This window comes from Chrysemys picta, chromosome 2 (genome assembly GCF_011386835.1).
Source record: "Chrysemys picta bellii isolate R12L10 chromosome 2, ASM1138683v2, whole genome shotgun sequence".
NCBI lineage: Eukaryota > Metazoa > Chordata > Testudines > Emydidae > Chrysemys > Chrysemys picta.
The window spans coordinates 48,735,149-48,757,801 of record NC_088792.1 but is presented as its reverse complement, the minus strand read 5'-3'; the positions used below and the strand labels follow the sequence as shown (position 1 = coordinate 48,757,801).

Below are 22,653 nucleotides of genomic sequence, written 5' to 3'. Positions count from 1 at the left end.
TCCCGGTAAGTTTACACTGCTGGGAAAGGCGCTGCAAACAGCACCCTCCCCGGCCGCCTGACTGTTGGGGACACAGCCTGCTGCTCCATTCGTTTTAATTTGCGGGTGAACAATTGTTCTCTTCCTTTTTCCAGGTTAGTTCAATGAGACTTTTAAACTACCCAATTGTCCCGCCTTCACGTGGCCCCGAAGTAGTTCTTGCCTTAGGGGCTGGGTGGTTCAGGGTGTGCCACAAGCATCATGCAACGAAAATGCAAACGTTTGACCACATTCTTTGCATATCTTTTTCTAAAGGAACACTAAAGCGTTGGTACAAGCAAGAGTTTTTATTAAAACGAGCTAGTAAATGCAAGAATCAAGAAACCACATGCTAAACAGACACTACACGCAAATGCCCATTAGTACATTAAGCAAGTATCGGTCCCCTCTGGGGAACAATATTTAGAAGACAAAGTATTATCAAGTAGTGAGATATAATTAGATCATATAAAATGATAAAGAGATAAACAAGATTCTCATTCAAGGTTGTTGTTTTTAATCCATTGACAGTACTCGTTCAACAAGGACCCATGGAACTGAGGACAAATAGTTATCCACTAAAGGTACAATAACGTATGTTCAATTGCAGACTTTTCTTTCATGCAATGACACAGCCTCCTTTCTCTTTAAAGGGATTCCGGTCTTCAGGAATACCCTTGACCAAAGGATCCTCTCCAGATCTTTCTTCAATGTAGTTCTTTATATCTTCAGAACATTTGGACACCTTAAATAAAAGAAGAAATAAGGTTCTGCTTTATACATAGCAATCACATTTCGCATTAGAATAAAAAGACAACGTTCACTTCATAACATTCTTTTTCTCTTTCTTATATTTACATTATATGTAAAAGGACCTGATGCTGCCAGTGCTCCACATGTGATCACTGAGCACCTCCAAAAATCAGGCCCTAAATTTAAAACAAAAATATACTTGTTATAATAATCTCTAACATTATTAAATTTGAAAGTATGTTAAAAGTCAAGTTTCTTTTCTTTTTATTCCTCCTACAGTTTTGTAAAATGTATTTTTTTCTTCTGAACCAGTCAATAAATGATTTATTTGGTGAGCTGTTTGTTCCCCTTCCAAGTATGGGTTTCATATTTATTGGTAAAAGAAGTAAAGGTCATATTTTTCAAAAGTGCCTAGTAATTCTGGATGCATCAATACTTTGGTGTCCAACTTGAGACACCTTTTAGGAGCCTCCTTTTCAGAAAATACTGAGCATTCTCCTTCTGAAAATCAGGCTTTTAAAAGTATCTCAAGTTGCACTCAAAAATCAATAGTTACCTTTGAAACGGTTGGCTAAGATATATTTTTTTTTAAATCTGCAAGCAACAGCTCAGAAGTGTGCCCAGGATGTTTAATGTTGCATCACACATCCACATGAGCTTCTGTGTGAAAACATATCATAGTATGGATGATATTCAGCCTAGTCCTGCAGTTACTGCACATAAAAATCCTCCACTGATTTAAAACTAAAAAACTAAAAACTAATAATGTAATTAAATTAGGATCACACAAAACTCACATTGATTTCAATGGTATTCATATGCAACTGCTGCAGAATCAGTAGAATTTGAACCCAAAGTCAATGTAACATTACACATTTTTCCAAACAAATGCTTCAGTACCCTTTTTTCTATTATAACAAAAGCCAACAGTCAAGGTGTAGTCCTACGATAACAAGCATGTTGAATGAAAGAAAAATTCAACAAGGAAGCATATTTCACTTATCGGTTACAAAGGCTTATTATAAACAGCAGTTAGTATAACATCCTAAAAATTATGAAAAACACATTGTCATAGTCCTTTCAAGCATACAGTGGTCTTCCAGTAGACGCTTGTTTGCAGCAACACTTTGTAAGAGCAACCTCCCCTTACGAGCAACATTTCCCCTGAGAACACTTTCCCCACTGAATTGTCGACACTCCCCATAACAGCAACAGCTGCTTAGGAGCAACATAACAAAAGAGCACTGTATGTTCCTACTCACGAGCATCTACTATAATATTCTGTGTGATATTTTGTGACAAATTCATAGCAAAGTAACATCTACTAACATGGGACTATAGTCTCCCTTCCAATTTAGAGAACTACAGAAGGGGGAAAACTCCTAGAGCAGTGGTTCTCAACCAGGAGTCCAGGGCCCCCTGGAGGGGCCGCAAACAAGCTTCAGGGGGTCTGCAAAGTAGGGCCAGCATTAGACTTGCTGGGGCTCAGGGCAGAAAGCCTAAAACCCACCATACTGGGCTGAAGCCCAAGGCCCTGAGTCCCAAGCCCCGCCACCTGGGGCTGAAGCTTAAACCTGAGCGATGTAGCTTTGCGGGGCCCCTGTGGCATAAGAACATAAGAATGGCCCTACTGGGTCAGATCAAAGGTCCATCTAGCCCAGTATCCTATCTTCTGACAATGGCCAATGCCACGTGACCCAGAGGGAATGAACAGGACAGGTAATCATCAAGTGATCCATGCCCTGTTGCCCATTCCCAGTTTCTGACAAACAGAGGCTAGGGACACCATCCCTGTCCATCCTGGCTAATAGCCATTAATGGACCTATCCTCCATGAATTTATCTAATTCATTTTTTAACCCTGTTATAGTCTTGGCCTTCACAATATCCTCTGGCAAAGAGTTCCATAGGTTGACTGTGTGTTGTGTGAAGAAATACTTCCTTTTGTTTGTTTTAAACCTGCTGCCCATTAATTTCATTTGGTGACCCCCAGTTCTTGTGTTAGGAGAAGGAGTAAATAACACTTCCTTATTTACTTGCTCCACATCACTCATGATTTTATAGACCCCTATCATATTCCCCTTTAGTTGTCTCTTTTCCAAGCTGAAAAGTGGCAGTCTTATTAATCTCTCCTCATACGGAAGCCGTTCCATACCCCTAATCATTAATCCTAATCAATTGCCCTGCTTGCTACCCCGTAATGCGGGCCCTGACTTTTATATGCAGCAGAAAACCAGTTATTGTGTCACAGATGGGCCATGGAATTTTTATAGCGGGGGGAGGGGAGAAAGAGAAGGCCTCAGAAAGAAAAAGGTTGAGAACTCCTGTCCTAGAGAAATGTCTATGTTCTGTGCTCTCCCAAGGAAGAGCGATTTGAAACCCTACAGAAAAGGCCAGGGTTTCAGTCTCCAGACCCGATGGGCAAATCCCTCAGATTCTGGAGATCCCCTTTGTTTATGCATCCCTCTGATTTCCTCTTCCTTGGAGCAACATGGCTTCACCTACAGAAGCAACAACTTGTCCCTGATACCTTAGATATCTGGAACGTTTGAGGACTGCATTCTGGATAGAGTTGCTTCTTCCCAGCATTCCCCTCCCATTTCCAAGAGAGCCCTGCAGAGGCACAGTTAAGAGGAGTCTCCAGGAAGGGACTTCTATTGTTTCTGGGAAGGGAAAAACTTGACACACTGGCTATTCTTTCCATTTTTAGTGGATTTGGGCACTTCCTCTGCCTCATTTATTGTGTTTTGTTCAACCAAACAAAATTAAACCTACCAAAATAAAACACATGCTTCTCTCCCCAAAGGAAAGACGATGAGGAAACAAGCAACAAATGGTAGGTACATAGTCACTACAGGAAGATGTTCAGCTACTATGGTGATGAATGTGGTATAAGAACTTATATATAATAGAAATAGAAGTAGAATAGTCATTACAACAGAATCAGTACATCTGGCCTACTTACAATAGAGAGATTCTAATGGACATAGGTGCTGGAAGTAGGGATGCTAGGGGTGCCACACCTCTGGCTTGAAGTGGTTTCCATCATATACAGGGTTTACAGTTTGGTTTGATGGCTCTCAGCACCCCTGCTACTAGATTATGAAAAGTTAAGTCTTAGGCCATTAAGTGTATCGACTAAGATCTAATTACCCATAACCTATGACTAAGTCACAGTAGGGAGAAACATAGGCCTATGGTTAATAACTTGGATCCCATCCTGCAAACTCTTATGCACATACTTAGCTTTACTACCATGAGCAGATCCATTGATTTCAGTTGGGACTATTCATGGTGGTAAAGCATGTGTGAAAGCGCTTGCAGGATTGGGGGCTTATTTTGTTTGGATCTTGAAGAGGAGGATCCTTTTTGCTTATGAGAAACATTTCTCTTGAGTATGAATCTGTATATTTTTATTCACCAAGGGGAGATTATTTTAAAGGAAATTTCCTCACTACATCGTGTCAAAATGATGAAGAGGGTTTTTTGCATTTGGTTGAAATCAAAGGGACTTTGATAGGCATATTTGCTTTTGTCCATGAGAGGAATAGGGGATGTGGTTCTGTATGTGCACAAAATTCTTATATCAAATGGTGATTTATGCACATGGATAATGGGAAACGTAATTGACAGGAAATAAAAGACTGGTAAGTATTACAATGCAACCTAACAGGGTACATCCATACAGATGAGGGACACTCTCTCTGCTGGCATTATGGAGATTCCCAATTATGTCTTCTCCTAAATTTCTCAGACTCATCTTATTTACAATAATGTCTTTTCTTTTTAAACGCATTAGATTATGTGCATCCTATGGAGTGTTTTTTAGTCACTGCAATGTTTTTGAGGCAAGAATCAGATGTTAATATGCATTTATACACATTGCAAGGGGCTCTGGATCCCATTGGAGCATCTTGGTTCTCTTGTAATCTAAATAACTATAATCAATCTAAAAAAAATCACTGACATCTATTTCATGGACTAAAATACACCTCTGACATCAATATTTTGTTTCTAAGCAAAGTCCCTGAACCTGCAGGCTAAGCATCTGTAACTTTATTCAGATGGATAGTCCCATTGACGTCATGTGAGTAAAGTTATACAGCTGCTTAAGTAGATACAGGATCAAGGATTAAATTCAGGGCCCCATCCTGCTCCCACTGAAGTAAACAGGAGTTTTGTCAATGACTCCAGTGGGAACAGGAGCAGATGCAAAAATCTATGGATCAAGAATGTTCATCTACAGAAAATGTGCACGGTAAAATACATCTCAGGTTGTTGACTGCATACTACTTCACAAGGTGAATCACCAGAAACAACAACAAAACACCTTTGACTTTTGAATCGGTCCTTATGGGCCACGGTTCTACAACAACTGTTCTCCTTCTGTGGACCACTTCACAATAGGGAGAGACTTTCGGGAATTCCTCCTAGGCTCCCAGGCCATTCTGTGTCTGGCCTGGGAGCCCTGCAAAGCACCAGAAAGAACTCTGGAGACCAGAGTCTGAGAACCACTCGCTTGTACAGTTTTGTTTTAACTAACAAGGCTGTTTTGAAGGATAGGACTTGGTTTCTAGAAACCAGCAAAATCATTTTGTGTTCTAGACCATCTCCAAAATGTCTATTTCCGTCAAATTCAGTGGGGGAGAAAATCCCATGGTTGAGGTCACATATTCCAATGTTCAGCACACAGTGGATATTGCATCCCACAGTTTGAAAGTCTGAATGGTCCCTTGTCTTTATTTCCTCTTTAGAGAGCAGTTCAGCTGCCCTGTGCCAACTGCACCACACCCAGTCTCGCTGAGCCCTTGGGTTTTAGCAGCAGAGAATACCGAATTTAGCACTAACACCCTATGATTAACTTGTTAATGTGTTTTCCTCTTTTTTCCTACAATTATAGGGACATTTCTCAGGCTGTATCACTCACATTTAACCTCCATAAGTCTGGATCCTCCTTCCTATAGTTTTCAGAAGTTTTTAGCTCCGATTTCTGTGACGGAGGGTAGCAGGTACAGTCACCAGAAACTAAACTACATGGGGAGCGAGAAACTAATCTAAAATTCATTAAAAGTTACTGAGCGTTAAGTATATTTTAAAAACACACAAAGACATCACGGCCCCAATGTCTGTTTCATCTCTTCAATCCCCACCTCCGCCTTTTGCAAGAAGGGAGAGCTCGTGGGGTCTGAAATCCTTTCCCCAGTCTGAGATCGCGCTTCTGCGCCTTTTCTCCCATCAGTGAGCCATTGATAGGCGAAATTAACCAGCTCATTTAACCGCGCAGGCATCTATCTGCATGTCTCATTTCACTCCCATAAGGAGGGTCAGCGCTTCAGTGGGGCGTGAAAACCCTTCTCCGCGCTGCGAGAGACACTGCGGCGCTCACCATTGAGAGGTTATTTTAGGCATTGTTGTTGTTGTTGTTACAACCAAAGTGTTACTTTGTTACTTCCAAAGTCCCCCCCCAACCCCGGAGACTAGAGAGCTAAAGATCTTGTTCACGCCCCAGCCAGACCTCAGCTCCAATCTGCCTCCCCGGGGCGATGGGGCTATTTCAGCCGCAGGTTCTCCGGGGGCTGGGGAGGGGGCAGCCTGGGGGAACTCACCGGTTGTCTTTCCAACTTCACTTCTTTCCGGAGCTGCTCAACTTCCATTTTCAGTTTATCCTTTTCGCTCAGATCCTCTATATTGATCGCCGGCATTTTCTAGTTGTAAAAAGGGGAGCGAGTTACCCTCTTGGGGGAGATGCCGGGACCCAGCGGTTCACGAAAGAGCCCCCCACCCGACCCCCGAGGGCATGACTTACTGTTGTCCCGGGCGAAATTGACCCGATTCTCTGAAGTAGCAATTTCCTCTCCAATAAACTCCCTCATGCACCTTCCCCAGAGTGCCCCAGCTAGCTACTCACACCAGCGACTCCTGGGTTTTAAATCATCAGCATAAGCTTCCTAAACGGATCAAACCCAGCAGTTTGACCCCCACCCTTCCACCCTGACCGAGAGGACGTTTACACTAGACACTGCACACATGGGTACAATAACGCACAACGAGTTACTTTTCCCTCCCCTTCCCTCCATTCAAACCTTCAGTCTCTCCTTTGCTGTATAAATAGGTATCAACTCTTTTATGTAAACTTGGCCGGCCAGTAACAGAGGACGGGGGGGGGTCGGGTATCATTGATTAATCCATTTAAATCCCAGTGTATTTAATCTGGTATTAACACAGAATTAGATACCTAGGCGCAGTATCACCAGCGTAATGCAGAACAAGGCACGGAAGTGAGCAGGGCTGACTGTTCTGGGGAAGAGGATGTGTGTGCTGAAAACTTTCTCCACAAGGAAGAAGCCAGACATATTTAGAACACACATCGTTTGAGAGGAAGCAGATTTGCTACGGAAATGTCCGGCCTTTTTGTGTGCCAGATTCATGGTGGTACCGAATGACAAGGCTGGTGGAGGAAAGTGGGGGCGGTTAAGACAGGCATATAGACTCATATAACAGTGTTGCAGCAAGAGTGATCTGGTTCACAGAGCACAGTCTGGAAAAGGACCACGAAATTCCCCTTGAAATAGTTTCTTCCTTTTGTTAAATTAAAACACTCTGTAAACACTTGGAACTCATGATTCATCTGACTTTATTTTCTCTGTTGGGGATGCGAACAGGAAAGGTTGGGTGGCAAACTCTGCGGGGAGAGCTGTGTGGTGTGATTCCAGTTAACGGAGTGCGATGTTTTGCAATCCCCCCCCCCTTCACTGTTTTCTCCCTTGTACTGCCATTCTCCCCCTTCCAAGTAAAGCATTTTGCATAAGCAGCACAATTGCTTCAACAAAAGGCGAGAGGACCCGATTCAATGCCTGCCTATTAAAAATATGTTGTTTGGAATGTGGTTGTAGCCCTGTTGGTCCCAAGATATTAGAGTAAGGAGGTGGGCTTTTTAGTAATATATGTTATTGGACCAGCTTCTGCTGGTGAGAGAGACAAGCTTTAGAGCAGAACTCTACTGCAAAGCTTGTCTGTCTCACCAACAGAAGTTCCTTCAGTAAAAGATATTACATCACCCATCTAGTCTCATTAAAAACACAACTTTACCACTGTAGCAAGCCACAACAAGCATAGGACAGAAGCATCCCACAGCTTCCTTGTCTAATATACGTGCAGCTCCTTTGCCAGGCGTGGAAGAGGTTGGGAGCAGCAGTGGGACAAGCTGCTGATTGAAAACATGGGATTGCAGTACTTAAAACAATCCGGGTTCCTGTTCTGAATGTAGCTCAGCCAACCCAGCCCAGTCCTGTGCCAATCAGGATCATGTCTGGAGATATGAGTGTGGCATGTGTGGATACACAGATAAGTAACACAGACTACAACATGGCCCTGTCTAGTTGCCATAGGTGCTGGATTCAATATAGGAAGGTGTGATGGGGTACACAAACCCCCACACTGGGCAACAAGGGGTAAAGGAATGGCTCTGGGCTCAGCCAGCCCCTGCCCTCACACCTGCAGAAAATAATAATAATATATGGAGATATCCTATCTCCAGAAGGGACCCTGAAAGGTCATTGAGTCTGGCCCCTTGCCTTCACTAGCAGGACCAAGTACTGATTTTGCCCCAAATCCCTAAGTGGCTCCCTCAAGAATTGAACTCACAACCCTGGGTTTAGCAGGCCAATGCTCAAACCACTGAGTTATCCCAACCCCCCTAGAGCTGTGTAGTAAGGTGAACACCGGCTTCACCCCTGAAGGGGTTGGAAAAGCCCTGCAGAGGGCTGGGGCTACTGAAGGGAGCAAAACCCCTGTTGATTGGCTGCAGCTGGGGCCATGCCCCAAACTGAGCAGCTAAGCCTTATAAGAAGGCCAGGGCAGCCAGGAGCTCAGGAGTCTCACTCTGATGAGAGAGAGAGTGTGAGTGAGCGAGTGGGGGGCGGCGGCGGCTGCTGCTGGGGAACTCACTCCAGGGACCTAGAGTGAGGCAGGGCTGGGGAAAAGGCTGTGGGGGGCTGGGAAGCCCTAGGCCAGCAACTCCCCAGACTGCAGGGCCTGGTCCTAGGCCCACATAGGTGTTGGGGTTGCAGAGGGGCAGCCTGAGGGTGGGTAAAGGCAGCTAGTCTAAACCCCTTGTTGCCTGTGATGATTGGCTGATAGACTGCAGTCTGCCCCAGGGCATGGGGGCTAGATGGTGACTGGCAATAGCCATGACAGAGGTGATGTGGGGATAGGGGGTGGGGAGACCCAGAGAGTCTGAGGTACTGCTGGGGGGGCAGCACCCAAGACAAGGGCACTGGGGTCTGGGAGGGACACAGGGGGCCTATGACAGGTGGGACACCTGCCCTGCAGAGGGTGCTCTGATGACTGGTGAGCTAATTCCTGAGATGACCAGTAAGAGATGCCGCTGGGTGAGTCTGCACCTGATTACAAGCAGCAGTTAAAAAGTAGGGGGCAGACCAGGGAAGATAGCAGACCTGTGATCTTCAGTGTCATCTGAAGAGAGCTGAAAGAAAGGCAGAATCTCTCCCTATGACAACTGCCAAAGGGTCCCTCCCTGAGGGAAGGGAGGAGCTGCTACAGAGAGCCTGAGAAGGAAGCATTTCTCCCCTGCAGGTGGACTCTGAGTTTTGTTAATCCCCCTCTACTTTGTTTGGACTACCCCAGCAGGGGATCTGGTCTGCCCCAGGAGAGTGGCCCATGTTGCAGGAGGAGGCAGTTGCCACCCAGGAAGAGAACTAACATGCTATATGTAGCTGCCAGAAGATGCTGTGTAGTGAGTGGACAACCCTCATGCTGCCTAAACCCATATGGTGACCCAGGAATAGGGTGACCGGATGTCCTGATTTTATAGGGACAGTCCTGATTTTTGGGTCTCTTATATAGGCTCCTATTACCTCCCCCCCTCCCCTTCCTGATTTTTCACATTTGCTGTCTGGTCACCCTACCCAGAAACAATCGTAGGAAGGGCAGCCTTAAGTCTCCCTGGCTGTCAGACTACTGATAGTCCTCAAAGAGCCCTGGGTCAGAGCCTGGTGGAGTGGGAAGGCTGGAGCTCCCCTACCAACAGCTCCCTGCAGGGCATGGGCCTAAACCCTGACCACTAGGAAATGCTACTCCACCAACCAACTCCTGAGTGAGGACAGTCACAGATGGGAAATTGTCTTCCCTCGCTCCTAACTTTCACCATTTCTTACCCTCACTTTCTGTATCATCTCTTCAGAGTCTACACTCTCTGGGGCATGAACTGTCTTAATGTGTTTGTTCAGTGTCTAACACAATGGATCCTAGATCCTGAGGGACCTCTGGCTACTACTGTAATATAATAATTAATATAGTCAGACAGCCATGTCTCATTCCACTGAATAAGGCTGTATTACTATATCCTTAGGGTTACACATCTGACCATACAAGTGACCACATGGAACAAGGAGAGCTCAGTACTGTGATGTCATGTTTTTCCTTTTGCCTTCTCCCAACCCCTACCAGCTATGCAACTTCTTTCAGCTCTTATAAAAAAAAAAAAAAATCCCCAAGATCCATTTTTTTTTTTTTTTTTTTTTTTTTTTGAAAGCTTCAGTCTTCTGCTTCAACCACTGCAACCTTCCCCTCTCTGGCCTATCTGATTTTTACCTTGTCCACCAACTATCTCCCCAGAATGTAGCTGCTAAAATAAATTCCCTTTCTCACTGTTCATTCCCTTATTTTCACCACTTACCTACCTGTTGCTTTCAGAATCAAATTCCAGCTCCTGGTTTTCACTACTAGGCACTGCCACTGCCCAGCACCACTCCTGCTGCCTGTGTCTCAGTGCTTCTATTTCCTTGTATCACCACTGCCACACTTTGTACCTTACAAAGTTTCTGCTTACCTACCCTAGTATCTACCCTTTAGAGCAGGGGTAGGCAACCTATGGCACGCGTGCCGAAGGCAGCACGCAAACTGATTTTCAGTGGCACTCACACTACCTGGGTCCTGGCTACCGGTCTGGGGAGCTCTGCATTTTAATTTAATTTTAAGTGAAGCTTCTTCAACATTTTAAAAACCTTATTTACTTTACATACAACAATAGTTTAGTTATATATTATAGACTTGTAGAAAGAGACCTTCTAAAAATGTTAAAATGTATTACTGGCATGCAAAACCTTAAATTAGAGTGAATAAATGAAGACTCGGCACACCACTTCTGAAAGGTTGCCAATCCCTGCTTTAGAGTCTCAGGTAAAAAGCAAATGTGCATTAGGATCACATTGGTAGAGGACTTAGTGAACACTTTCGTAGCATCTTATCTTTATGGGTATGTCAAATGTGACTCCTATTTAGGAAAGCTATGGTTCTTGCCACTCTATCGCCCCAAATGACTCCAATAATGGAGGCAAATCTTACTCACTTTATGCATATGACTAGTTCTATTGAGGTCATAAGAATGGCCATACTGGTCAGACAAAAGGTCCATCTAGCCCGGTATCCTGTCTTCTGACAGTGGCCAATGCCAGGTTCCCCTAATGGAATGAACAGAACAGGTAATCATCAAGTGATCCATTCCCGGCTTCTGGCAAACAGAGGCTAGGTACTCCATCCTGGCTAATAGCCATTGATGGACCTATCCTCCATGGATTTATCTAGTTCTTTTTTGAACCCTGTTATAGTCTTGGCTTTCACAACATCATCTGGCAAAGAGTTCCACAGGTTGACTGTGTGTTGTGTGAAGAAATACTTCCTTTTGTTTGTTTTAAACCTGCTGCCTATTAATTTCATTTGGTGACCCCTAGTTCTTTTGTTATGAGGAGTAAACAACACTTCCTAATTCTCAGTGGAATAACATGAAAAAGCAAGATTTCAGCATCTGCAACTGTGCATGTTATCACATAACACCCTAAGGCAAAGGCCCATTTGTATGGTGATTTTATGAGTCTCTTCTTTCTTACTAAGAACAGGTCTACATTTGAAATCTATTGTCTTGTTGAACTGAAAGCGCAGTTGACTAAATTTTGCACTGCACTGCAAAAATGATAGGTTTAAATTAAACAATGGTTTATGTGTGTGTGTGTGATGGTGGAAGTGAGTGCATTCATTCTGCTGTTTGTTTAAAGGATTAGAATTTTTTTCAATTCTAACCAAATATGGTGCATTCTAAAGAACATCAGTCTAGTCACATTTAAGTCAGTTGAGACTTTGTTAATATTAGAAAAATGACATTTTGACTTTGCAAGAAATGGAAAAGGTATGTTTGCACTTCAGGAAGACAAGTTTCTTTACATCTGATGCTACTAATAACACTAACTAAAACCCAGGACATCTGTTATTAACTGTCTCAATAACAGGATTACTAAACATGACAGCTGTGTCCTTGTGGTAACAGCTCAGATTGTATTTAGGTAGTTTGGTCTGTGTCACTAAGCCATTCATTTATTCCTTAGCAATCTGATTATAAATATGTGTTAGCATAAATATAAAATCTAAAGGATATATTGTAAAGAGAGAATGCAGATGGATGATAGAAATACAGGAAAGAAATATAGGGAGAGCGCTCTACAAACAAGGTGGTTTGTGGGTCAATATGAACAACACTGTGAATTTTCTTCTCTTCTTTGCTTTTTCCCCTTTCTGGAAAATTTCCTGTATTAGCTTTAGCTTGCATATCCTCCACTGCAGAAAAGTTGATTATTAAAATACATCAAAGGTACCTCTTTATTTGTATATATTTTATTTATACAGACTGTAGGTGTACATGACATTTTGCAAATAAATAAAAATGACAAGTCCTTCTTGCTCCAAGGATCTAGCCATCTCAGGTAGACACAGTATAGTCAGGATGACAATAAGGAGGAGTGAGGGGGCGGGAGGACAACAGAGGAAGATCAGGGGATAGAGTTATTTTTACCTAAGATTTTATTCTTCTTCTTTCATCCAGACCACATCACACGATCCATTGTCTACAGCCAAGCTCTGAGATACAACTGCATTTGCTCCAATCCCTCAGACAGAGACAAATACCTACAGAATTTCTATCCAGCATTCTTAAAACTACAATATCCACCTGGTGAAGTGAAGAAACAGATTGACAGAGCCAGAAGGGTACCCAGAAATCACCTACTACAAGACAGGCCCAAAAAACAAAGTAACAGAACGCCACTAGCCATCACCTACAGCCCCCAACTAAAATCTCTCCAGCACATCATCAAGGATCTATAACCTATCCTGAAGGATGATCCCTCACTCTCATAGACCTTGGGAGACAGGCCCCCAATGTGAAACAAATACTCACCAGCAACTACACACCACACAACAAAAACACTAAGCCAGGAACCAATCCCTGTGACAAACCCCAGTGCCAACTCTGTCCGCATATCTATTCAAGGGACACCACCATAGGACCTAACTATATCAGCCACACCATCAGGGGCTCATTCACCTGCACATCTACCAATGTGATATATACCATCATGTGCCAGCAATGCCCCTCTGCCATGTACATTGGCCAAACCGGATAGTCTCTATGAAAAAGAATAAATGGACACAAATCTGACATCAGGAATTACAACATTCAAAAACCAGTAGAACACTTCAATCTCCCCAGTCACTCAATAATAGCCTTAAAAGTGGCAATTGTTCAACAAAAAAACTTCAAAAACAGACTCCAATGTGAAACTGCAGAACTGGAATTAATTTTAAAACTGGACACCATCAAATTAGGCCTGAATAAAGACAGGGAGTGGATGGTCATTACAAAAACTAATTTCCCCCTACTGTTACTCACACCTTCTTGTCAACTGTTTGAAATGGGCCACCCTCATTACCACTACAAAAGTGATTTTTCCTCCCTTGGTATTCTACTGTTAATTGAATTGTCTCGTTAAACTGACCCCCCACTTGGTAAGGCAACTCCCATCTTTTCATGTATTATGTGTATATATATCTGCTACTGTATTTTCCACTCCATGTATCTGATGAAGTAGGTTCTAGCCCACAAAATCTTATGTCCAAATACATTTGTTAGTCTCTAAAGTGCCACAAGGACTCCTCGTTCTTTTTTTCCCCTTTTTTCTTTTCCAGTGGCCTCCTTTGTGTAGTGCATATTTTAAAACAAGTGTGGTCCTCAAACTGACCCCAAGCTACTCTTTTTATAGAGCTTCCAAGCTTGAGAAGTTTATTACCCTTTGACTCCTGCTTTTCAACTAACTTTCTATCTAGCATCCTATTTTATTACTCATTCCATGATTCCTCAGACATTAATTTTTGACGTGGAACTTTATTGCATGCTTTTTGAAAATCCACTGAAGTTTCTATGTTTGTCAAGAACTCCTTGTTGTTTTTGCTGATACAGGCTAACACCGCTACCACTCTGAAACCTGTCAAATGAAACAATGACTAACACTTGAAGAGGCACCCACTAGCTGAAAAGGAAAGGTAAGAAAGGAGGGGTCAGTATCGTTTGATATGACCGTGATCAGCAGGATAAGTCAGAAACCTTCCTTCTCCCCAGAAGTAGGTTTGATTATTGCATAGCCTGATTTATGATTGATAGATACAGGTGACAATGGGGCAATCTTGCCTTACATCATTGCTGAGGAAGTTTAAAGCATTCCTCACTCTCATGACTCCCTGATATGCTACTCTTGGCTCACTCGAGCAATTTTTAATGCTTTTCTATTATATCCTCCTCGCCCCCACTGTCCCTCCTAGATGTTCTGCAGGGCCCCCGGGAGTGAGCAAACGGACCTTCCCCGAAGTTACTCTACTGGGAACTGCCCATGACCCGATGGAACCTGGCTACGGAGCCAGCGTGACGCGCTCCCAAGCGGTGTGAATGGGCTGTTCGAATCGCCGCCCTTGTAAATAGGCGTGACTCAGGCTGCGCGCCACACCCACGCTCTGCGGCCCCGCGGGAGGAGGTGATCGCGGCGGATATAAGGGACCGGGAGATGGAGCAGGGGAGGACAAGCGTCGGCTCGCTCTCCCGATCGGTTGCCCTGCAGCAAGAGCGTCTCGGCCTTGGTTCCGCGTCTCCATCCCGGGCTTGGCTCCACTGTAGGCAAAGGCAATGAACTCGTCTGCCAGCTTCCGGAGCTGCCTAGCGCTGGGCTCGCTGCTGCTGCTGTTGGAGCAGGTTCTGGGCGCTCCCCGGGCGCTCGCAGGTAACAGCGGAGCTCCCGGCAAGCTGCGAGAGGGGGTTCGGCTCAGCGCGGCTTTCCTGGGTGTGTTTAGTCCTTGGACAAACCACTGTGGTTCCCTCCATCCCGGTTTTGTCCGGTGACGCTTCTTGCGCTAGCTCCAAGCTCTGTCTCTCCAGTGGGCTGGCTCCCGCCGCCAAGCCCCCCAAGAGTTTTATATTCAGCATGCTGGGGGCGAAGCTCACCCTCCGCTTCCTCCTGCCTTGTAAACTTCTCCTAGCGTCTTCCCTCCCCTCTTTCTGCTAAGGCTGAAAGCCGGCCACGTGGAAACTGCCCTGGCCCGTTGCCTCCCTGCCTGGTGACTGACCCCGAAAGCGCTTGTCTCTCTTTACAGCCCCAAACCAAGAGGTCTGCCTGCTGCCCCCAGAGGAAGGTCCCTGCCGGGCTCTCATCCCGAGGTGGTACTACAACAGGTACACTCAGACATGCCAGGAGTTCACTTACGGGGGCTGCGAGGGCAATGCCAACAACTTCCGAAGCTTGGAAAGCTGTGAGAAAAGCTGCTGGATGATCCGGAGTAAGTCCTTTCTCTCTTCCTTTATTCAGACACAGGGGTCCTCACCCCAGAATTGGCTTGGGCATCCTGGGACATCTTGGTTATCCTGTGCTGTTGGTTAATAGTTCGCTGCCCAGGTTTGCATTAAGCGAAACAGACTACTGATCGCTTCTCTTATCCCCCCAGCACATCAAAATAGCTCCTTAGTCCTTCTGATGTGCATGCTTTCTGTAAAGATAAGCTTAGGAGCCTATTCGCTCAGTAAGGTCAGAAAGCTCCATCTTGTTGTTTTTCACTAATATTTCTATGGCTCTTTTGCAGGGTTTCCCTCCTAAAACTTTTACTATGCTCTGCAGCCATGCCTGTGGGTACTCATTACCTAGTCTAAACGCATCCTTGAACTTCTGGGGAAGGTTGCATTCTATCAACATTTTGCTGCTTCATCAATTGAAGGCGTAGACCCCAAATTCTATTTTTAAAAAGTATTTCCTTCCAGCTACAATAAAACTTAATAAAAGTTGTAGTTTGCATATAAACCTCTACCCCAATATAACGCTGTCCTCGGGAGCAAAAAAATCTTACTGCGTTCTAGGTGAAACCGCGTTATATCGAACCTGCTTTGATCCGCCAGAGTTCGGAGCCCCGCCCCTCTGGAGTGCTGCTTTACTGCGTTATATCCAAATTCCTGTTATATCGGGTCATGTTATATTTGGGTAGAGGTGTATATGCCTATCACGTGAGCCAAAATGATACCCTAGCTAGTAGCCCTCAGGTGTGATGCCTTCACAAATATCCACACCAAGAAACTTCTGGGAGCAGGTGAAGGTTTCCTTACTCAGTGGATTTTGCCAACTGTTTTTTCTCCTGGATTTATCATTTTGTCTGTAACAGTACTGGTAGTTGATCCTACATCCCTAGCTAGGATAAAACTCCCACTGAATGGAGGCTTCTTAGGGCTTTATTGGCTAAACCAATAAAATCACTCCACCGATGAAAGGACTAAGATGGATTGTATTTGCCTGGCTTCTTTTTGGAGCTCATCATGGTCTATCCCTAATGCATTTAAGATGCTCCGTCTAATGTTGTATTTTAACAATCAATTGTATATCTCTTAAGCATATCAGCAGAAGTTAAATAAGTTGAGAAGTATCTTTGCCAGTGGAAAACAGGTGAGAAAAGATGTAATACAGTTTAGCTTAACTGTGCTTTGATGTTTAAATGCTCTTTATTATAGAAGTGCCCAAAATATGCAGGCTGGAGGCTGATCCGGGACCATGTAGAGGTTACCTAAAAAGATATTCCTTCAACCTGAGTTCAATGAAGTGTGAGAAATTTATCTATGGTGGATGCTATGGAAATGATAACAACTTCCAAGATGAAGATTCTTGTGTGGACTACTGTTTGCCTCAGAAAAGTAATGATTACTCCAACATTCTACTAAAATAACTTATTTTTTTTAATGTGCTATCAATAAAAAAGATGGCGTTTATCAATACAAATGTTGTTTTTCTTTTTACCTATGAAGACACCTTTAAAGTAGGCTTTGCCTCTATCAGACTTTAAACAGTATTTGCTCATTGCTATAATGTGTTTCTGAGCATATCTGTGCATGTCAATTTTGACTACACACTTTCAGGAATCCTCAGCCTCCACTGCCTGTTACGTAAAGGACAAAACCACCAATGTAAAAATATTGTATTACAACCTGAATCCTGCCCAACAATTATATCCAGACAACCCCTCGACTTCTGAGGGATTGTAGGGGTGTAATTGAGGGCAAAATTTGGTTGTGTGTGCCTGTGTTGCCGCAGTTCAGTATAACGCAGTGGTTGCTGGGCTTTAGGTGGATGGTGCCTGAAGTTCAGGGACAGAGTGCCGCCTTAAAATTAAAGACTTGAGAGACACGGCCAGGTTATTTGCTTTCAGCACTCATTTGATCTCAGAAGGCAAAGAACTTTTATTGGGAGTTGTGACTCTTTGTTGCCTCATGTTCAAAGGGAAAGATAGTTACTGTAAGCAGGTAACTAGCTAAAGCTTTGTAGCAGAACCTCAAATGTATACCAGATGCATAAAACTATCATTAGATGAATAAGCAGCCATCATAACATGCATCATGACACCTTCATTAGTTTTGGCTCATGGCAGAATTGGCAACACTTTCACGGGTGAAAAGTTTAGTTTCTCTTGCACATTTAAAGAATGGGCAAATATCAACAGTAACAAAGACACAATTCTGATAAGAAAAAAAACTAATCCGATTCTTAACTTGTATAAAAAAAAATTATTTATTTAGTTGTACTTCTCAAATCATTGAATGGCTTAAGGGCAAAACTATGCCTTCCTTACTCACAGAAGTAGTCCTATTGAAGTCATTCCTATATAAATGTGTAAGAAATCAGCAAGTGGCTCCAAATTATTCATATTTATCAGCTACACAACACTATCTACAATGAACTGCTGAATCTCACATGCAGTGTGACTGTGTGAGGGCTCTTTATATGGTATCTGAGATGAGTATATGGTTTACTGATGGGGACGTAAGGAGCCTGTCCTACTGAGTCAGTGGTAATTTGGTGCAGTATTGCCCCGAGTTTTGTTTGACATGCAACAAGTCAAATCTACTGAAGATTACAGTGATTTCTTTTTCTTTTAAGCTGGCCCCTCATTATGCTATAGCCCAAAAGATGAAGGATCGTGTTCAGCTTCTGTGACCCGCTATTACTACAACTCAAAGAGTCAATCATGTGAAGAGTTCAGCTATACAGGTTGCGGTGGAAACGCCAATAACTTCGTTAACGAAAAAGATTGTTACAGTATCTGCAAGAAAGGTAAGATTTTTATTTTTACTGTTTAAAACGTACACACTAACTAGCATTTGTACAAAGCTGCTCTTCCTCAGCACACTTTACAAACATTACACCCCCAACAGTTGGGGGTCAGTATTATCACCAGTGTGCAGCTGGTAAAACTGACACAGGGGCCATAACCTGCTTTCCTTATAAGAATAGTCCCCTAGAAGTCAATGAGACTAATAACTTGAGTAAAGTAAATAGGAGGTGAACCCTAAATGGTTAAATAAGAACGGCCATACTGGGTCAGACCAAAGGTCCATCTAACCCAGTATCCTGCCTTCCAACAGTGGCCAATGCCAAGTGCCCTAGAGGGAATGAACAGAACAGGTAATCATCAAGTGATCCATCCCCTTTTGGACATTTCCCAGCTTCTTGCAAAGGTCACAAAAGGACCCAATATTCACCCTGATTGAAACTTGTAAGAACACTAATGGGTTGTCCCCGCCCCCCCCCCCCACTCCCCCATGGACATTTTAACTAGAAAATTGTGTACATATGTGTTATCCCTGGTTTTAATACTTCCCATTTTGCTTCATTAATTTTATATGTAAATTTTTCAGAGCTGAAAATAAAGCACCATACTATAGTAGCATTATACTATATGCTGACCCTAAAGTGTTCACCAACCAGAACTTCTTTCACCAATCAGTTAGGCTATAGCCTGTCAATAGCTGATCATTGATATCAATGGGAAGATCTAAAGATGGATCTAGGGTTTACATGGGTTACTATTTATTTGTTGAAAACAAAAGTAAACTCTAAGGTGACTTTTTTTTTTTTAACTGTTTAGAACACTTAATACCAACAGGACTGTTTATGCAACATGTAGGTTGTGCAGTCAAGGACTCAATATCAGGAAATGTGGGAGGTAATGATCTGATCTTATAAGCATCATGGAGTGAAATTCAAGCCTCATTCTAATCAATGGTAGTTTTGCCACTGCCTGCAATGGGGCTAAGATTTCACTCCACGAATAGTGAAGTAAAGATGAAGTCAGTAGGACTACTTACTGTGGTAAACATTTTTCATGGTAGTATGTGTAGGATTGGACCCCAAGGCTGACCGTGCAACATTGCCTTTTTGTGCATCATGATATGGGCTTTAATCACATGATATGGTTATCTAAACTGTATTTTATTATGCAAAATAACATGACCACAAAGTAAGACGGCATCATGATGCAGATGCACAAAAAGATAAGGATAAGGTTGAACATTCAGCTTTAACTTTGAGAGCTCGTTGGCGCCTGCAATGTTGCATTAATGCAATAGGATTCTTTTTTTAAAAGTGTGTGTGTGGGGGGGGGAGGAGGAATAAAGAAATATAATATTGTCTATAACACACAGGCACTAGTTGGCAAAGCCTAAGAGAAGCAAACCAGCCTCTTCAGCAAACTGTACTTTAAGACTCCCTAGACACTGGACAGCTGAAAGGGATTCAGCACTAGGAGAGTGCTATTATGGGCAACTTTTAGGCAGCTTAAGCACATTCTGCTCCCCCAGGCAACTCTTCTGCCGCCTTGTTGTTGTTGTTGTGTCCAAAGTTGTGGTGACTGTTTGTTTTCTTTCCTTTGAATAAGTATGTATCTGCTCTTCAAACTGATCAATGACCTTAGGGCACTTCAAGCAGTGGTGTGTGTCTGGTTTGTTTGAATAAAGTATCCGATTAATTTCAACAATAAAAACCCTCCTAAAAACTGAAGATTTGGGAGAGAAGCAAAGGAGCTGAGGACTGGCCTTTGGGCATATGGATGCAAATTTTAAAAAGAAGCATTAGGCAAAGTCTCTCGATCACTTTTGGAGAAGTGCACATTTCCCAAGCTCTGCTCACATATGCACTGAAAAGGCATGACCCAAAGCCCACTGAAGTCAATGGAAAAACCCCTAATGGGATATGGGTCTGGCCTTTATTGTGCTCTGAATTAACAAAAATAACATGACTGTACACAGTCAGTATGCAGTTTTCAAATGTTTGAACTTTGTATTAAATCAAAACCATTTTTTGTAACTTGGCAAAAGCAGCAGTTAACTTTTAAACTTTGGCTCTGTTTGCTTCATGCTTTTCAAAAGAAATGTGGTTAGAAAAATATTTTTTTTTTTTTTTTTTTTCATACTGGTTCTTAAGTACAGTCAAGGGAAAATTTCAGCCTCAAAGTTGAATGTGTTTTGGAAAGGTTAGAACGTGCGTAAACAGGAAGATATAATGGAAAATAATCTGTAACCTCTGTTGCGATCAGTGTGAGTGTTCTAATAAACATTATGGAAAAAATAAGTGAGGTAGAATGACACTGTCAGACTATTTTTCCTAACTCCACTTCTTTTATTGTCTTAGCAGGGAGTAAGAAATCAAGTTTCAAAAAGTCAAGAAATAAACTTCCCAAGACTATGAGAAAACTACCGGAAAAAATCTAATCAATGTCTTAAATCTGAAGAGCCCATCAATGTTAAATGCACTACTTTGACTTAGAGAGCCTCCTACAATATATTTTGTGTGTGTGTGTACACAATTTTATTCCTCAAACTAGTTCTGTCTGAGAACTAGTCTCTTTGACCTGTTTTTTTTACATTAGAAGCAGCTATTATTAGTAATGTGAATTGATTTGTTTGGTTCTCTGCAACACTATTTTTGCTTAAAAACCAAATTTGAATTTCCATGTTTTTACTGAGAAATATTGCTACTGTTTTTGGAAAATGATTTTACTGTCCTAATCCTGTGAAGCTTGAAGTACCCTTCATCTGTTGGTTTAACTAAGGTGTACACCAAGCTAGAGCCCTACCCTTAATGTTTTTAGCATTATTTATTTACTAAACTGAACATCAGCAGAGCCTTCCAAGACTGTGTATAAATATCATTCTTTTGTCATTATCATTTAAACAGTCTATCCCTTAAAGGGAGTCATGTTTAAGTAGAAGAATCAGAATAGTGGTAATTATATTAATGTGGCAAAGGAGACTAGAGCCTGGTTCAATTTAAAAAAAAAAAAATTCAACTTCAGTGAAAGGAAGCCTTGATTTTTTTTTTTTTTTCTCCCCCGCCACCCCACCCCACCCAAGTCTTTCCTAGCTTTGGTAATATGGAAAATAATGTAAGATCAAACCTGGCTCATCCTGCAAAAGGAAATTGGGCATGGGGTCTCTTGGACAAGTTCTTGTTTTAACGGAAGGCAAGTAATAAACTACATAAGTATTTGAAATGAAGATGTAGTAACTGCATTCCACCTCCCACCCCAATACCTGGTATTGCTGCAAAACTCAGGGTCAGATCCTAAACTGGAATATTGCCGTTGACTTCGATTGGAGCTAAACCAGATTATTCCAGATGCTCTGGCCCTTCATATTTACAAGGGGGACTGTTAGAGCATAGAAAAATGGGAGCTTCTGTAACATCTCCCATTGTTTCTGTTTTGTGTCACTACTGTAATACTCATGTTAGGGTGCTGGCAGACATGCTTTAATGCATTCTTTTGTGTATTGTTTTACAAGATCCATGTACAAATTATGAATTTTTTTTCAGTTATAATTGATTTTTATTGGAAACTCATTAATAAAAATGTTTTTTTTTTTAAAAAAAAAACCATAGAAAGCTGTTTTTGTCTTAATGCTATTAAGTATCCCTGTATAGATCTCTAAATGTGTGTAGCCAAACTAAATATGTCAAACATGGCTCTAGGGTTTAATCTGTTAAATTCTCTGTGAACAAGGCCTGCAGACTACATCAGTCATTCATTCCCTATAGTTTGTGTATCTCAGCTGGCCATAGGGGATTGCTTTGAAATGGTGGTTGGATAAGTTCAATATCTGTTTGTTAGGTCTTTTGTCTGATGTTGCCCTATGTGTGGCTCTTTTCAGAAAACCACCTGCTTGGGCATAGCCAATGTTGTCTCAGACATCTCTGTTCAGAACCTTGGTGCTGGAAAAGCAGCAGTGCAGTTCCAATCCTTTTGTGGCACTTATCCTGGCACACTCTCTAAATATGTATTTTGTAGTCTCCATGCTCTCATATGAATATCACTTCTGCTCTGGGTATTCTTGACCTGACTGAGTTAAAATGCATAACAGGTGTTCTAAACCAAGAATAGCAACACTGCTGATTTCAAACAAGTGAGTTGTGTGTGGGTGTGTGTTTTTTTTTGTTTGTTTTTTGTTTTTTTTTAACTAAACTTCTGTCTGATTAAACCAACTTTTCAAGTACAATTATGGGCTAGTTTGGCTGCCACTCAAGTCAGTGGAAATTTTGCAAGGTGCTTATTGTGGTTAGGGGTGTGTGTGTGTGTGTGTGTGTGTGTCTGTCTGTCCGTCCATCCCCAGCTCTGCGCAGCCAGCCAGCACAGCAGACCCAAGCAAACTGCCCAATGACTACAAGATTCATTAAGGCACCAGGCT

At 42.6% G+C, this 22,653-nt stretch overlaps 2 protein-coding genes across 5 annotated transcripts; one reads left to right on the top strand and one right to left on the bottom strand.

Moving 5' to 3' along the window:
- Positions 1-311: 311 nt before the first annotated feature.
- On the bottom strand, positions 312-7,147 carry LOC101941898 (guanine nucleotide-binding protein G(I)/G(S)/G(O) subunit gamma-11). 3 transcript variants are annotated; one of them, XM_005308557.5, is made up of 3 exons: positions 7,006-7,147; positions 6,377-6,475; positions 312-763 (listed from the first exon to the last, which is right to left on the bottom strand). In XM_005308557.5, the coding sequence occupies exons 2-3, from the start codon at positions 6,470-6,472 to the stop codon at positions 638-640; spliced, it is 222 nt and encodes a 73-aa protein (XP_005308614.1). In that variant the 5' UTR covers positions 6,473-6,475; positions 7,006-7,147; the 3' UTR covers positions 312-637. The 3 variants fall into 3 exon arrangements, with proteins under 3 accessions (XP_005308614.1, XP_023957111.1, XP_005308613.1); XM_024101343.3 differs by lacking the exon at positions 7,006-7,147 and adding an exon at positions 6,854-6,985; XM_005308556.4 differs by lacking the exon at positions 7,006-7,147 and adding an exon at positions 6,577-6,867.
- Positions 7,148-14,586: 7,439 nt separating this feature from the next.
- Positions 14,587-21,844, top strand: TFPI2 (tissue factor pathway inhibitor 2). 2 transcript variants are annotated; one of them, XM_024101346.3, is made up of 5 exons: positions 14,587-14,887; positions 15,258-15,440; positions 16,654-16,833; positions 18,074-18,247; positions 20,606-21,844. In XM_024101346.3, the coding sequence occupies exons 1-5, from the start codon at positions 14,794-14,796 to the stop codon at positions 20,680-20,682; spliced, it is 708 nt and encodes a 235-aa protein (XP_023957114.1). In that variant the 5' UTR covers positions 14,587-14,793; the 3' UTR covers positions 20,683-21,844. The 2 variants fall into 2 exon arrangements, with proteins under 2 accessions (XP_023957114.1, XP_005308608.1); XM_005308551.5 differs by having other exon boundaries at positions 14,595-14,887; positions 20,603-21,844.
- Positions 21,845-22,653: the final 809 nt, after the last annotated feature.

Coding starts and splice junctions, on each gene's coding strand:
- LOC101941898 (XM_005308557.5), bottom strand. CDS start 6,472: ATGCCGGCGATCAATATAGAGGATCTGAGCGAAAAGGATAAACTGAAA. Junction 764..6,376: donor TGAAGTTGGAAAGACAACCG/GTGAGTTCCCCC, acceptor CTTTTATTTAAG/GTGTCCAAATGTTCTGAAGA.
- TFPI2 (XM_005308551.5), top strand. CDS start 14,794: ATGAACTCGTCTGCCAGCTTCCGGAGCTGCCTAGCGCTGGGCTCGCTG. Junction 14,888..15,257: donor CGCTCCCCGGGCGCTCGCAG/GTAACAGCGGAG, acceptor CTCTCTTTACAG/CCCCAAACCAAGAGGTCTGC. Junction 18,248..20,602: donor TTACAGTATCTGCAAGAAAG/GTAAGATTTTTA, acceptor TTATTGTCTTAG/CAGGGAGTAAGAAATCAAGT.